This window comes from Oncorhynchus mykiss, chromosome 13, assembly GCF_057628025.1.
Source record: "Oncorhynchus mykiss isolate SJ-2025 chromosome 13, ASM5762802v1, whole genome shotgun sequence".
Taxonomy (NCBI): domain Eukaryota; kingdom Metazoa; phylum Chordata; class Actinopteri; order Salmoniformes; family Salmonidae; genus Oncorhynchus; species Oncorhynchus mykiss.
This window is the reverse complement of record NC_143034.1, coordinates 36,664,648-36,679,663: the sequence shown is the minus strand read 5'-3', so window position 1 is coordinate 36,679,663 and position 15,016 is coordinate 36,664,648. Positions and strand designations below refer to the sequence as shown.

Sequence of the window (15,016 nt, the reverse complement as noted above, 5' to 3'; positions counted from 1 at the left end):
GACAGTCCACCATCTCCCTCCTGTCTGCCGCCACCTGTGGCCCACACACCCCAATTAACCTATATCTAGCTTCTCTAAACTTAACATCTATCCCCAAAACTCTACCCTGCATTATTACAAAAGTGTTCTCTATTTTAACCTCTCTATGCCCACACAAAATCCCTACTCCTGTTGAGTGCACCCCTCCTATGCCCCAAAAAGATTCCCCCTTATCCCACTCCCTCTTAAATCTACACACATCCCCACCATCCCTCAGGTGAGCCTCCTGTAAAAAACAGAAATCAAACCCCACACCCTCTAAATAACAAAAAACCGCCCTCCTTTTAACATTATCCCTTAACCCCCTAACATTTAGACTAAAAAAAGAAACAGAACTATTCATTTAATTATTTACAACAAATAAAAACCCCAAAACCCAAAGAAAAACCAGGAGACTCACCCGATGCTCCCCTGGTCCATCTCCACCGGCGGGGACGTCCTCTCCTCTCCTGACGCCCCCCCGTCCTCCATCCCAACCCATGATCCAGGCAGTGTGTTGGGTCCTCCCTCCCCACCCACCATCCCCCCTCCCTGTTTGCCTCGGGGCTGCATATAGGGGACCCCATCTCCCCAAACAGGAGTTGGGATCCCTCTAGCAAACAACCCACCGACCCCTCACTGGAGTCATCCACTAAAATGCAAGGGGCTGAGGCAAACCGGGAGGACAAATTACCCTCCCCTCCCCCCCCTGCCACTCTCTTAACCCCCCCCTCCCCCTCCACACCCCCGTCCCTCTCACTTCCTGCCAAGCTCCCCCTCTTTATCCCTTTCTTCTTTGGTGAAGGAGGTAGCGGGGAGACAACGTCCCATCCCCGCTAACCCCTCCACCAAATCCCTCATTTCGACCTCGAGGAAGCCTGGCAGGCTGTCCCCCCACTCCTTCCCCCCATCTCCTCCCCCCTCCCCTCCCACATCCACTCCTCCCTCCTTCTCCGTCACTGTCCCCCTTCCCTCTTCCACTCCTTCTCGTACCACTGTCCCCTTCTCCCTCTTCTCTGCTCCTCCACGTTCTTCCATGTTCTTTTTAATCTCTCCTTCTTTTTCCTTCTTTCCATCTTCTCTCCTCTTTCTTTTCACCTCTTCCTTCTTCTCTTCTTCGTCCTTCTCCGTCCTTTCCCCTGTGCCATCCGTACAATCCACATGCGTCCTCTCTTTCCTCCCCCCATCCCCCGCTCCCCCCCCCCCCCCCCAGCTGCAGACGCGTATGACCTGTGACGAGCCGGGCAATCACGCCACAGGTGTGCTCTTGAGCCACACCCGTGGCAAGCCTTGGGCTCGTCACACTCCTTGGCCTCATGCTCTTCCGACCCACAAAAACAACATTTCTTGGCGCTGCACGAGGCCAGGATATGGCCGTAGGCCATACAACGCCTGCAGAACAGGGGCTGACGTGCATAGTAGCGTGTTCCCCTGTCAGCCCCCAGGGAGAACATCGCCGGAGGATGGAGGTAGCCATCCACACTCTTCGGGGACTCCCTGAGTAACGCCTGGAACCCTCTCCTCCCGTTCCAGAAACCCAGGGAGTCCCTGAGGTACCTCGCTGAGGAGACATTGTCCATGTATCTCCCCAGAAAGGCCCTCACTTCTTCATCCTTCACGTGCGGATTGTACATGTTTACGGTGACCACCCTGAAGTTGTTCTTTGCCAGGCTGGTCACCGCATAATGGCACAGGGGTCCTTTTCTTTCCGCTTCCTTTGCCATCTTCAATACATCATCATGTTTCTCTTGCTTGTGAAACGTCACATCAAAACCCTTTTCATTTGGGTTGCCTTGAAGGCAGAGTACTTCCTTCACCCCTATCCTGAGGCATCCCATCAATATGGTCCTTCCAAAAGTTTCCCTGCCCCAAGGTTCCATCTCCTTTTCAGTCCATGAAAATCTTACGGTATTTGCTATACCAATCCCCGGAACCGACCAGGTTTGCTTGTTTGTATTCATTTTTCATCTTCTTCTTCTTCAAAAAAAAAGCTCTCTTCAGAAAGAAGCTTCAACCTGAAATGAAAACATCTTAAACCAAAAAGGTGGCGCAACTAAAGGTGTTGACTCTCCACATCTATCAAGACAACTGGAGCACTGGGCCAGACACTCTTAAATAGAACCTGGACCAGGTCAGGTGAAACACCTTCCCACTAACGAGATGGACAAGGCAGCACAGATGTAACACATACTGACTAACGAGGTGACACCAATCAGTGCGTTCTGCGTGCTAACAAGCTGGACGTGCTAACGAGGTGACACCAATCAGTGCGTGCTACGTGCTAACTAGCTATACGTGCTAACAAGCTGGACGTGCTAACGAGGTGACACCAATCAGTGCATCCTACGCGCTAACGAAGTGACACCAATCAGTGCACTGAAGACACATTTCCGTTGAACGCATTCAGTTGTACAGACTAGGTATCCCCCTTTCCTACGTGCTAAAGTCCAACCTCAAAACATAAATGGAAAAACGAAAGCCTGTAACACTTTCCCCCTAAAAACAACAAATATATCTTATCTTGTTGTTGGAAAAGTTTGCGCACCACCAACAGAAAAGAACCATTACACATATTCTACTACAATACTTCACCGCCTACAATATAAACATGGTGTCTACTGGCTGTCAACAATTAAAAACAATAAAAAAACATGTATTTCTAAATAATAATATACAATCGTATATTTTCTTTTTCTTTCTATAGAATCCTTAAAACTCACTTGCGTCTAGAACTCATGTCTTCCTAAAACTCCACTTGCCTCTAGAACTCTCGTCCCCTTGGAAAGAGCACAAACAAAACTCATTCCAATACGGGAAAGACTTACAAGCAAAATAAATTGGCATGCACTGGCTAAAAGCAAAACACAACACTTTTTGACTGCCCAACCTTGAGACAATCAGCAACCAAATACTCCTTCTACAATGTTAAAACCTTCTACATTGTGACATCATTAAAATACTCATTCTACAATGTTTGATATCATGAAAAAAACTCCTTCATGCATGTATTTTCTGATGTTTAATCAGATATCTATATATCACAGCTATAAGATGTATCTCCTGTATGTGTTATCTGGTGTGATATCAGGTGGCTTGATTGAGTAAAACTTTTCCCACATTGAGTACAGCTATGAGGTTTCTCTCCTGTGTGTGTTCTCTGGTGTGCTATCAAGAGACTTGACTGAGTAAAATGCTTCCCACATTGATCACAGCTATAGGGTTTTTCTCCTGTGTGTGTTCTCTGGTGTATCTTCAGTTCCCCAGATTGAACAAAACTCTTCCCACATTGAGTACAGCTATAAGGTTTCTCTCCTGTGTGTGTTCTCTGGTGTCTCTTCAGATGGCTAGACTGAACAAAACTCTTCCCACATTGAGTACAGCAATAGGGTTTCTCTCCTGTGTGTGTTCTCTGGTGTTTCTTCAGATGGCTAGACTGAACAAAACTCTTCCCACATTGAGTACAGCAATAGGGTTTCTCTCCTGTGTGTGTTCTCTGGTGTATCTTCAGTTCCCCAGATTGAACAAAACTCTTCCCACATTGAGTACAGCTATAAGGTTTCTCTCCTGTGTGTGTTCTCTGGTGTTTCTTCAGGTTGCTAGATTGAACAAAACACTTCCCACATTGAGTACAGCTATACGGTTTCTCTCCTGTGTGTCTTCTCTGGTGTATCTTCAGATGGCTAGATGTAAAAAAAAACATCCCACATTGAGTACAACTATAGGAGTTCTCTCCTGTGTGTGTTCTCTGGTGAAGAGTCAGATTGCTCGACTTTGCAAAACTCTTCCCACATTCATCACAGCTATATGGTTTCTCTCCTGTGTGTTTTCTCTGGTGTGATATCAGGCTGCTTAGCCGAGTAAAACTCTTCCCACATTGATCACAGATATAAGGTTTCTCTCCTGTGTGTGTTCTCTGGTGAAGAGTCAGATTGCTCGACCTTGCAAAACTCTTCCCACATTCATCACAGCTGTATGGTTTCTCTCCTGTGTGTATTCTCTGGTGTGATATTAGGGTGCATAGCTGAGTAAAACTCTTCCCACATTGATCACAGCTATAAGGTTTCTCTCCTGTGTGTATTCTCTGGTGTGATATTAGGTTGCATAGCTGAGTAAACCTCTTCCCACATTGATCACAGCAATATGGTTTCTCTAAAGTGTGGATTCTCTGATGAATTTTAATGCCTGCTGATGAGGTGAATCTTTTCCCACAGTCAGAGCAGCAATGAGATTTTTTTCCCGTGGGTGTCTGCTGGTGTTTCTTGGGGAGTTCTGATCTAGAGAGACTCTTCTCTGCCTTGTCAGCATCATGAGGTTGTTGAGGCTCCCAAGAGGGCCCATGGTAGACAGTTCTCTCTCCTGTGTGAATGACAAAGTCATACAGATGGTTAAAGGCCCACAACAGCAGAAATCCACTGTAAAAGGTGATGTACAACATCATGGCTACGCTGTTGGCAACAATTGACGTCTGTAATGAATGTAATGATTATTTGACATTTGTCTTAAAATGAGCAACAATAGTCATATTTTGTCTTGTTTTCAAATTAGTAGTAACATCTAAGTTTGTAGACTAGAAATTAGTTATTCATGTTGTTGAAACTCTAAGCAGTGTGCCAGACGACTTTTGGTCTTCAATATAGGCCCCTTTCTGTGTTTGCTAAAATTGTATGTAGTATATCTGCCTGGAGCAAAAATGGCGAGCAAAGTTTTTCGTCTTTCACAATGTATTCTGAATGGGGGAAACTCAGGGGAGTAACCTCCATTTCCAGGTTGCTAATGAATGCATTTCACGCTTTGGATTATAATTGTCAGGCTCTTTTGAATGTCCTGCTTAATATAATGTTTGTGTACATCATCGCAAATCAACCGCTTTGTACTTAAAAAACACTTCAACCAGTAAAATGCTCTTTGGCTTTTTCATCAGCCTGACAATGAGAGTTTGTACACTGTTTGACAAATTGGCAGTTTGCATAGATCTACTGTAGGACCCATAATTTCACCTAACAATAACATAGACCTACAGTAGGACCCACCTAACAACAAATATAGGAAAACAGCTCTGTGTTGTACAATAGCCTATCCATCAAGGAACAGTTCTCTACACATTATGAGCAAAGTATCTCTGTGTGCAAACAGACCAACGAGACCCTACAGTAAATCAAGCAGACAATAACATTATAAACAACAATTTGTTAGGGATGTTGGATCCAACATGGAACATGGCATAACTGTCTTTACCATAGTAATGAATGAAGAAGCACTTTGATTGTTGTTATGTCATGATGTTTGTCATTTGACTGGCATTCAGAAAATTATTTCCTGGATCTTCTGATGATAGTTGAACATGTGACTGTAACTAAACAGCTACAGTATTAAGAATTATGTGTAATTATTGAAGAACTGCGTTAATGACAGTTTCGATGAGTGTTGTCAATAAAGCTACTATTTAAATATATATATATATATATATATATTTCACCTTTATTTAACCAGGTAGGCTAGATGAGAACAAGTTCTCAACTGCAACCTGGCCAAGATAAAGCAAAGCAGTGCGACAAAAACAACAGAGTTACAAGTGAGAAACAAAAGTACAGTCAATAACACAATAGAAAAATCTATATACAGTGTGCAAATGGAGTACGAAGGTAAGGCAATAAATAGGTCATAGTAGCGAAGTATTAAACAATTTAACAAATTAACACGAGTGATAGATGTGCAAGTAGAAATACTGGTGTGCAAAAGAGCAAAAAAAAATCAATAAAAACATGGGGATGAGGTAGGCAGTTGGATGGGCTATCAGCAATCGGTGAGGTAAGCTGCTCAGATAGCTGATGCTTAAAGTTAGTGAGGGAGATATGTCTCCAACTTCAGCGATTTTTGCAATTCGTTCCAGGCATTGGCAGCAGAGAACTGGAAGGAAATGCGGCCAAAGTAGGTGTTGGCTTTGGGGATGACCAGTGAGATATACCTCCTGGAGCACATGCTATGGGTGGGTGTTGCTAAAAATGGATGGCACTGTGCTAGATTTAATCCAGTTTGCTGAGTAGAGTGTTGGAGGCTATTTTGAAAATGACATCGCCACAGTCAAGGATCGGTAGGAGAAGTTTTACGAGGGTATGTTTGGCAGCGTGAGTGAAGGTAGCTTTGATGCAAAATAGGAAGACTTCATTTTGGATTGGAAATGCTTAATATTAGTCTGGAAGGAGAGTTTACAGTCTAGCCAAACACCTAGGTATTTATAGTTGTCCACATATTCTAAGATAGAACCATCCAGAGTAGTGGTGCTGGGGGGGCAGCGATCGGTTGAAGAGCATACATTTAGTTTTGCTATCGTTTAAGAGCAGTTGGAGGCCATGGATGGAGTGTTGAATGGCACTGAAGCACGTTTGGAGGTTTGTTAACACAGTGTCCAAAGAAGGGCCAGATGTATACAGAATGGTGTCATCTGCGTAGAGGTGGATCAAGGAATCACCCCGCAGCAAGAGCAACATCGTTGGTATATACAAAGAAAAGAGTCGGTCTGAGAATTGAACCCTGTGGTACCTCCATAGAGACTGCCAGAGGTCCGGACAAAAGGCCTTCCGATTTGACACACTGAACTCTGTCTGAGAAGTAGTTGGTGAACCAGGCGAGTCAGTCATTTGAAAAACGAAGGCTGTTGAGTCTGCCGATAAGAATACGGTGATTGACAAAGTCGAAAGCCTTGGCTAGGTTGATGAAGATGGCTGCACAGTACTGTCTTTTATCAATAGCTGTTACATCGTTTAGTACCTTGAGCGTGGCCGAGGTGCACCCGTGACCAGCTCGGAAACTGGATTGCACAGCGGAGAAGGTATGGTGGGATTCAAAATGGTCAGTGATCTATTTGTTAACTTGACTTTCAAAGACTTTAGAATGGCAGGGCAGTATGGATATAGGTCTGTAATAGGTTGGGTCTACAGTGCCTCCCACTTTAAAGAAGGGGATGACCGTGGAAGCGTTCCAATCTTTAGGAATCTCGGACGATACGAAAGAGAGGTTGAACAGACTAGTAATAGGGGTTGCCACAATGGCGGAGGATAAATTTAGAAAGAGAGGGTCCAGATTGTCTAGCCCAGCTGATTTGTACGGGTCCAGGTTTTGCAACTCTTTCAGAACATCAGCTATCTGGATTTGGGTGAAGGAGAAGCTGGGGAGGCTTGGGGAAGTAGCTGCAGGGCGTGGGGAGCTGTTGGCCAGGGTTGGGGTAGCCAGGAGGAAAGCATGGCCAGCCGTAGAGAAAGGCTGGTTGAAATTCTCAATTATCGTGGAGTTATCGGTGGTGACAGTGTTTCCTAGCCTCAGAGCTACAGGGTGCAAATTTCTGTTTGAAAAAGCTAGCCTAACTGACTGTGTATATCGGTTCCCGACTTCTCTGAAAAGTTGCATATCGCAGAGAGTATTCAATGTTTTTGTGCTGGTCGAGGGCAGTCAGGTCTGGAGTGAACCAAGGGCTATATCTGTTCTTAGTTCTACATTTTTGAAAGGGCATGCTAATTTAAGGTGGTGAGGAAATTACAATTAAAGAACAACCAGGCATCCCCTACTGACAGGATGAGGTCAATATCCTTCCAGGATACCCGGGCCAGGTCGATTAGAAAGGCCTGCTTGCAGAAGTGTTTTAGGGAGCGTTTGACAATGATGAGGGGTAGTCGTTTGACCGCGGACCCCTAACGGATGCAGGCAATGAGGTAGTGATCGCTGAGATCCTGATTGAAAACAGCATAGGTGTATTTGGAGGGCAAGTTGGTCAGGATAATATCTATGAGGGTGCCCATGTTTACAGATTTAGGGCTTTACCTGGTGGGTTCCTTGATAATTTGTGTGAGATTGAGGGCATCTATCTTGGATTGTAGGACGGCCAGGGTGTTAACCTCACTAGGGTAGGGGGCACTATTTTCACCTCCGTATGAAAAGCAAACTTGGTAGATTTGGATAGAAAACACAGTTTACAAAACTGTTAAAATAATGTATGTGACTATAACAGAAATTATATGACAGGCGAAAACCTGAGAAAAATTCATCCAGGAAGTGGGATTTTTATATTTTTGTAGTTTTCTATTGAATGCCTATACAGATTTGATTGACTTAGGACTCAAATTGCACTTCCTATGGTATCCACTAGACGTCAGTCTTTAGAAATGATTTCAGGCTTGTATTCTGAAAAATGAGAGTAAGACCACTCTGAATGAGTGGCACATTTAGTGTTCCAGAGATTTTTCATGTGTGACACCGAGAGAGCGCCTTTCTTGTTTACTTTTTATATTGACGACGTTATTGTCCGGTTGAAATATTATCTATTATTTAGGCTAAAAACAACCTGAGGATTGATAATAAACACCGTTTGACATGTTCCTACGAACTTTACTGATACTTTTCGTCTGGCTGTTGTGATTGCTTTTGAGCCTGTGGATTATTGAACAAAACACGTGAACCAAACAGAGGTTTTTGGATATAAAGAGACTTTATCGAACAAAACTAACATTTATTGAGTAAATGGGAGTCTTGTGAGGGCAACGATATGAAGATCATCAAAGGTAAGTGATTAATTTTATTGCTATTTCTGACTTGTGTAACTCCTCTACTTGGCTGGTAACTGTTTGTAATGATTTGTCTGCTGGGCGCTGATCTCAGATAATTGCATGGTATGCTTTCGCCTTAAGCCTTTTTGAAATCTGACACTGTGGTTGGATTAACAAGAAGTTCATCTTTAAACCGATGTATAACACTTGTATGTTTCATGCATTTTTATAATGAGTATTTCTGTTTTTGAAATTGGCACTCTGCAATTTCACTGGATGTTGGCTATGTGGGATGGTAGCGTCCCACACCCCCTAGAGAGGTTAAGCATATCCCAGTTTCGGTCACCTAACAGAACAATCTCTGAAGATAGATGGGGGGCAATAAATTCACATATGGTGTCCAGGGCAAAGCTGGGAGCTGAGGGGGATCTGTAACACACTGCAACAGAGAGAGAGAGGGAGAGACTTATTTCTGGAGAAATTAATTTTTTAAATTAGAAGCTCGAACTGTTTGGGCATGGACCTGGAAAGTATGATAGAACTTTGCAGGCCATCCTCTGCAGTAGATTGCAACTCCTCCCCTCTTTGGCAGTTCTATCTTGACGGAAAATGTTGAAGATGGGGATGGAAATTTCCGAATTTTTGGTGGCCTTCCAAAGCCAGGATTCAGACACAGCAAGGACATCAAGGTTGGCGGAGTGTGCTAAAGCAGTGAGTAAAACAAACTTAGGGAGGAGGCATCTGATGTTAACATGCATGAAACCAAGGCTTTTATGGTTACAGAAGTCAACAAATGAGAGAGCCTGGGGACATGCAGGGTCTGGGTTAACCTCTACATCACCCGAGGAACTGAGGAGTAGGATGAGGGTACGGCTAAAGGCTATCAGAACTGGTCGTCTAGTGCGTTGTGAACAGAGAAAAAAAGGAGCAGATTTCTGGGCGTGGCAGGATAGATTCAAGGCATAATGTACAGAGAGGGGTATGGTAGGGTGCGGGTACAGTAGAGGTAAACCTAGGCATTGAGTGACGATAAGCGGTTGCATCTACTGGAGGCACCAGTTATGCTAGGTGAGGTCACCGCATGTGTGGGAGGTGGGACAAATGAGTTCTCTGAGGCATGTTGAATGGGACTAGGGGCTATGCAGTAAAACAAAACAATGATAACTACCCTACACAACAGTATACAAGGATTATTGATATTAGAGAGACATAAAGCGAGGCATAAAGCAATCACGTGTTGATTGGGAGAGCTAGCTAAGACAACGGGTAAGACAACAGTTAATCAGCTAAGACAACAACAACAGGTAAAATGGTGATGAATGGGCAGAGAGGGTCAGTTAACTACACACAGGGCCTGAGTTCGAGGCTGGGGCCGACAGTTAAACAAAATGGAGAACTGTGATTAATGAACAGTCCAGCAGGCATCAGCTATGTAGCCAAGTGATCATAGGGTCCAGTGAATAGCAATATATGAACCAGGGAAGCCGTTAGGTAGTCATTACTACGCAAGAGGTATTGTAGCTGGAGTAATTTTGTTTGCTAGCCGGTAGATGCACCTGGCTCGAGGCTAACTGGTGCTAGCTTCAAGACAAGGGCGTTAGCCACTATAGCAAATCCATATACAGCAAATTAAACTGTTTCAGGAAAATGTACATATGAAAATAATAACTGGCACACAGATTGGTAGAAATGGTCAGATAAATTGACCCTCCAACTGGAAAAGGTTGCAGACTGCTGGTGTAGTCTATTACTGAAAATTTCAGGAGCAGAACAGCATAAGTTATGAAGTCCAGCAGCAGAGGGGGGGCACCCCCTGGTCGGGTCACGTTGACGACCGGCTCCCCCTGGTCGGGTCATGTTGACGACCGGCTCCCTCTGGTCGGACTATAGTGACGACTGGCTCCCTCTGGTCATTTGTGTGTATAATTTATTTAATCAAACAGCGTGCTTAAAGCATCAGACAAGTTCAGTACATATAGATTTTATAAAAACACATGGGGCGATTGGTAGAAAGAAAATGACTCTTGGTTGACCAATATGTATTTTAGTTGGGGACAGCACTGGAACATGATTCTGGGGCTCTCGAGTGGCACAGCAGATACTGCATCTCAGTGCTTGATGTGTCACTACAGACACCCTGGTCCAAATCCAGGCTGTATCACAAACGTCTGTGGTTGGGAGTCCCATAGGGGGTGCACAATTGGCCTAGCGTCGTCCGGGGTAGGCAGTCATTGTAAATAAGAATTTGTTCTTAACTGACTTCACTAGTTAAATAAAGGTTACATTTAAATAAATAAAAAATAGTGTTTCAAGACAAACTTTTTTTTTTTTATCCGCCAAGGCACCAACTTTGAGAAGGGTTTAAAACAAAGGTTTCAAACCAATTTATGAATGTAATTGAATCTAGATATGTCTTGCCTTTAATGTAAGGGCATGAAAAAACATTGGCTGAATATTATACAATGACTTATCAACCGCTCTAATAATTTGACCCCCACAGGAAATCTACACGGGCAATGATAGAACATACTATATAGCCTAGAAACCTGGTTAGCCTATCATTATGACATCATGGATGAATTCTAGAATATACTATATAGCCGAGAAACCTGGTAAAACTATCATTATGACATCATGGATGGCCAGTCCTTGTATTCATAGTGTAGTGAATTCTGGGGGTAGCCCTGAGCTGAACTCAAACTTGGGTCCAGCGACTGTCAAGCCAACACCTTATAACTGTTACGCCAAGATGTCTGAACTTCTTGACGAGGTCGCTAGGTGTTAGGTTACAGTTGCTACAATAGCTCTCTCTATGAATGTGAGAGTGGTTACACTTCTCCTTCTCCCATCCCTCAGCTGTTTACCAAACCAAGCCTCTGGACAGCCATTTTGTTGCTGTTTAAAAAACCCACACAACCCAGCAATCTGCAGTTCCAAACAATAACAAATCTGTCATTCCACCACTGTTCTGGTAATAAAATGATTATGGAGTTGGAGAAATGGAACTACAGACAGACAGACCTATGGATGCAAGGACTGACCATCCATGATATCAACATTATAGTATTAACCATGTTGAGGCGATACAGTGTTGATTTACATTGTTTCTAAACATTATAGTAAAAAAAGCTTATTTGGGGTTCTGATGGGGTACAACAGTTGAACTAAGCTATAAATAAATAATTGAAAAGTCACAATATGGATGTAGCAATTGTAGATTTCTGCTTTAACACCTAACATCAGTTCAACTGCAGAGTTTGTGCCTCTGTTTTTAAGACAGTACTTACTAGTGTTAATCAGGGAACGGTTTCTCAAAACCATCTTATGGCTTAATTCATCGGTAGAACCATTGGATGCCTTGAGATGCGTTTGGGAAACCGGGACCAGATATCCAGTTTCCTCCTCTTCTTCCTCCTCCTTTTTGGATGTAACAGTCATCTCCTCCTCCTCTTTCACTCCATAAACTGCTTCATCCTCTCCTTTTACTGTAACATCCTCCTCCTCTTTCACTCTGAACATGTCTTCCTCTTCTTTCACAGTAACGGCCTCACCCTCTACTTCTTGTTTTACTGTGATATCCTCCTCTTCATTAGAAGGAGAGTAGCTTAGTGACCGCATGGTTGGGGATGTTAGCTAGGCTAATGCTAACTTAACCAGACCGCTAGATGAATAATAACAACACCGTAAATATGAAATTAAATCGGAAAACTAACCAAGACGACAGAAGTGGGTTTAAAACACAGTGGCTAATATACACTAAAGCGATATATTGGTTCGGCTATTTTGTCTTGCAAGCTACTGAGGTGTCTGACTAACTATTGTTGCTGCTGTTGAAAGAAGATTTCCGTCCACTAGATTAGACGTCACACTAGCCGCATAACCATAAATTCCCACACAGCCATCTGCTGATTGGAGTGGGTAACGCAGTTGAGTAAAATGTATATGTTATTTTCAGACAAAAGGTTAAAGGGTAGGAATCAGGGACGTCACTAGAACTAAAATATTCATTAGCCCCCCCCCTAAATAAATCAATATCAGTCAATATATTTTTTCTGTGAATAATTTTTTGGGGTCAACCGTTCCATCGCATCTAAACGTTCTACCGGTCCGGCACTTGGAGGCTGCTGCACTCGTGACTGTAGGACGGGTAGAACGCTGCTGCACCAGAGACTAGTGACTGTTTGACTTTCATCAGCAAAGATGGCGGACAGAAATACTAGGAGAGAGGTGTACCCCTACACAGAACTGGACAGAAATGTAAAGGATTATAACGTCAGTAAAAAACATGTACAGTTGACAGGAAAATCATAGTTCATTTACGAAAATCGCGATTTAGCAGTTAGCTTTACGTTAAGCTGGCTAGCTTTATGGGTGTTGTGACATTAGTATGAAATTGTAATTCTGGTTGTTTTAGTGACTCCTGAAACAACCAGCAAACCAGCTTGTCGTTTTGTGAAACAGTGGATGTATAGAATCTAGCTGAAGAATTTACTGCAAATTTAATGTACAATTTTGTAAGCGTTCCTTGCTATTGCTATTGTCGTGGAAATCTTTTTTTTTAAATAAAAATATTTTCAAACAGCCTGAATGACATTAATGAAGCCTATGGATTGAGTAGAATATAATATCATGTTGTACCAAGGATGCAAGTCGTACATACATGTAGTTATTACCATGCATGAGATCCCCACATTGTAGCCTGTACATGTAATATATTCACTGATCATGTACTCTATCTTGGCAAATAAAGGTGCAGTTTAGGTATGAATGTATTATCCAATACCGGTCATATCCAATACCAGGAGTATCAAATTCCAGTCTTTGAATGATGCTGTGTCTGCATGTATGTATTACAATTATACACTTCAACAGTATTTACCAATCTTGGTGCTGGGACATCAATGGTTACACATTGTAACTAATAGACTAGAAACAGGATTTAACTAGTTAATTAATATATACAGAAATATAATGTTAAAAAACACTACACTACACTTCCTATGCATCATGTAAATACTCTTAACACCGGTTCATCTCAATATCTAATTTCCTTCATCTGCATTGATCTGATAAACACAGGATAGGTGGAGTATTTCATCACATTACACTTCATTTCAACCAGTAGAGAATGTGAAACATTTATGGAAAAGCTCATTATCCAAGTGTTATCAATACAAGTTCAATCTGTACTTCAATGCACATCTGTTGTGAATTATAAAAACAGAGGAAGAAAGAGGAGGAGGTGTAAAAGACAGAAAGGGAAAGAGGTAAACACAAGGAGCAGGGAAGGCAGCTAAATATTCTCTCAGTTCATCACAATTACATAATAGTGTCTCTAGTCGGCCCAAAGGTTATCTTAAAAGATGGTGAGGTGGCGATGATGGGACTGGGGGTTGGCATCCTCTCACAACAAAACATATCTGCAGACGAGAGAGAGAGCATGTTTAAGCCTTGTGTTTTTATTTTTTATTCTAACATTGTTAGTCATCAATCAGGAGGTGAAATGCAAAACTGACCTGGGATCATTAACTCTGGGACTACTGCATCTATCTGTATTTCAATGTAAAGCATCTCTTTAATAATACTTCCTGTTGACCTGACCAATTGACCTCTCACCTCTGATCATGCTGTGTCCTCTATGTAGCCAGTTCAGATGGAGGAGTGGTTCACCGACACAGCTGATATAACCTAGAGGATTTAGGGAGAAGGGGAGAGAGGGATGAAGTGAAGGAGAGAGAATGTTATTGAGAAAATAAGGTAGTTAAAGCGACAGTGTTCAACAGGAATCTGAGTGTGTGGCCTCACCTGGTGTCCACACCACATTAAGTGGCTGCAGAGCACTTCATGCTGAAAAACATGAACCGACCCACAAGGACAAACAATTTAGCTAGTTAGTTATAGAAGTAATGAAGTGTCTTACTATTCTTCACGGTAGCCTTCACACACCTGAATTCCTCCAGGAGGCAGTCCCAGATGACCCTGGTCACCCAACCTTGCAGTGCCCTACACGGTAACTATAGGCAATAGTTTTGAAGGAATCTCCAGTTACAAGGTATCTGTAGGAATATGGAAGACAATGTAATTATTAGACTGTTACATCACCAGGTCATTGTGGATTACTAAAGTATAATATCCTTGATAACAAATCATGACAACATTGGATTGATAGATGCATGGACACACATATGTACATGTGTAGCATGTGACAATAACAGGATCATATCAAGGATAGCATCACAAATGAATACATAAATACTACTTGAAGCTTGATGATGAGTTGATCATTTGAATCAGCTGTGCAGTGCTGAGGCAAAAACAACAATGTGCCTCTGAGTCCCCAGGACTGAGAACCACTGCTCTTCATTGGGACCTCTTCATATGTAGACTGGCTTTCATAGCGCTCTTTATCTGAGGACAGAAAACCTCACAAGAAACAGACTTCATTCTAGTCAAATTACACC

General features: G+C 42.8%; 1 protein-coding gene across 2 annotated transcripts; it reads right to left on the bottom strand.

Annotated features, from left to right (window-relative positions):
- Positions 1-1,077: 1,077 nt before the first annotated feature.
- Positions 1,078-14,596, bottom strand: LOC110516916 (uncharacterized). Of its 2 annotated transcripts, XM_090196100.1 has the most exons (3): positions 11,843-14,596; positions 3,340-4,374; positions 1,078-3,173 (listed from the first exon to the last, which is right to left on the bottom strand). In XM_090196100.1, exons 1-3 carry the CDS (start codon positions 12,171-12,173, stop codon positions 3,103-3,105), a joined length of 1,437 nt encoding a protein of 478 aa, XP_090052226.1. In that variant the 5' UTR covers positions 12,174-14,596; the 3' UTR covers positions 1,078-3,102. The 2 variants fall into 2 exon arrangements, with proteins under 2 accessions (XP_090052226.1, XP_021450888.3); XM_021595213.3 differs by having other exon boundaries at positions 1,078-4,374; positions 11,843-14,595.
- Positions 14,597-15,016: the final 420 nt, after the last annotated feature.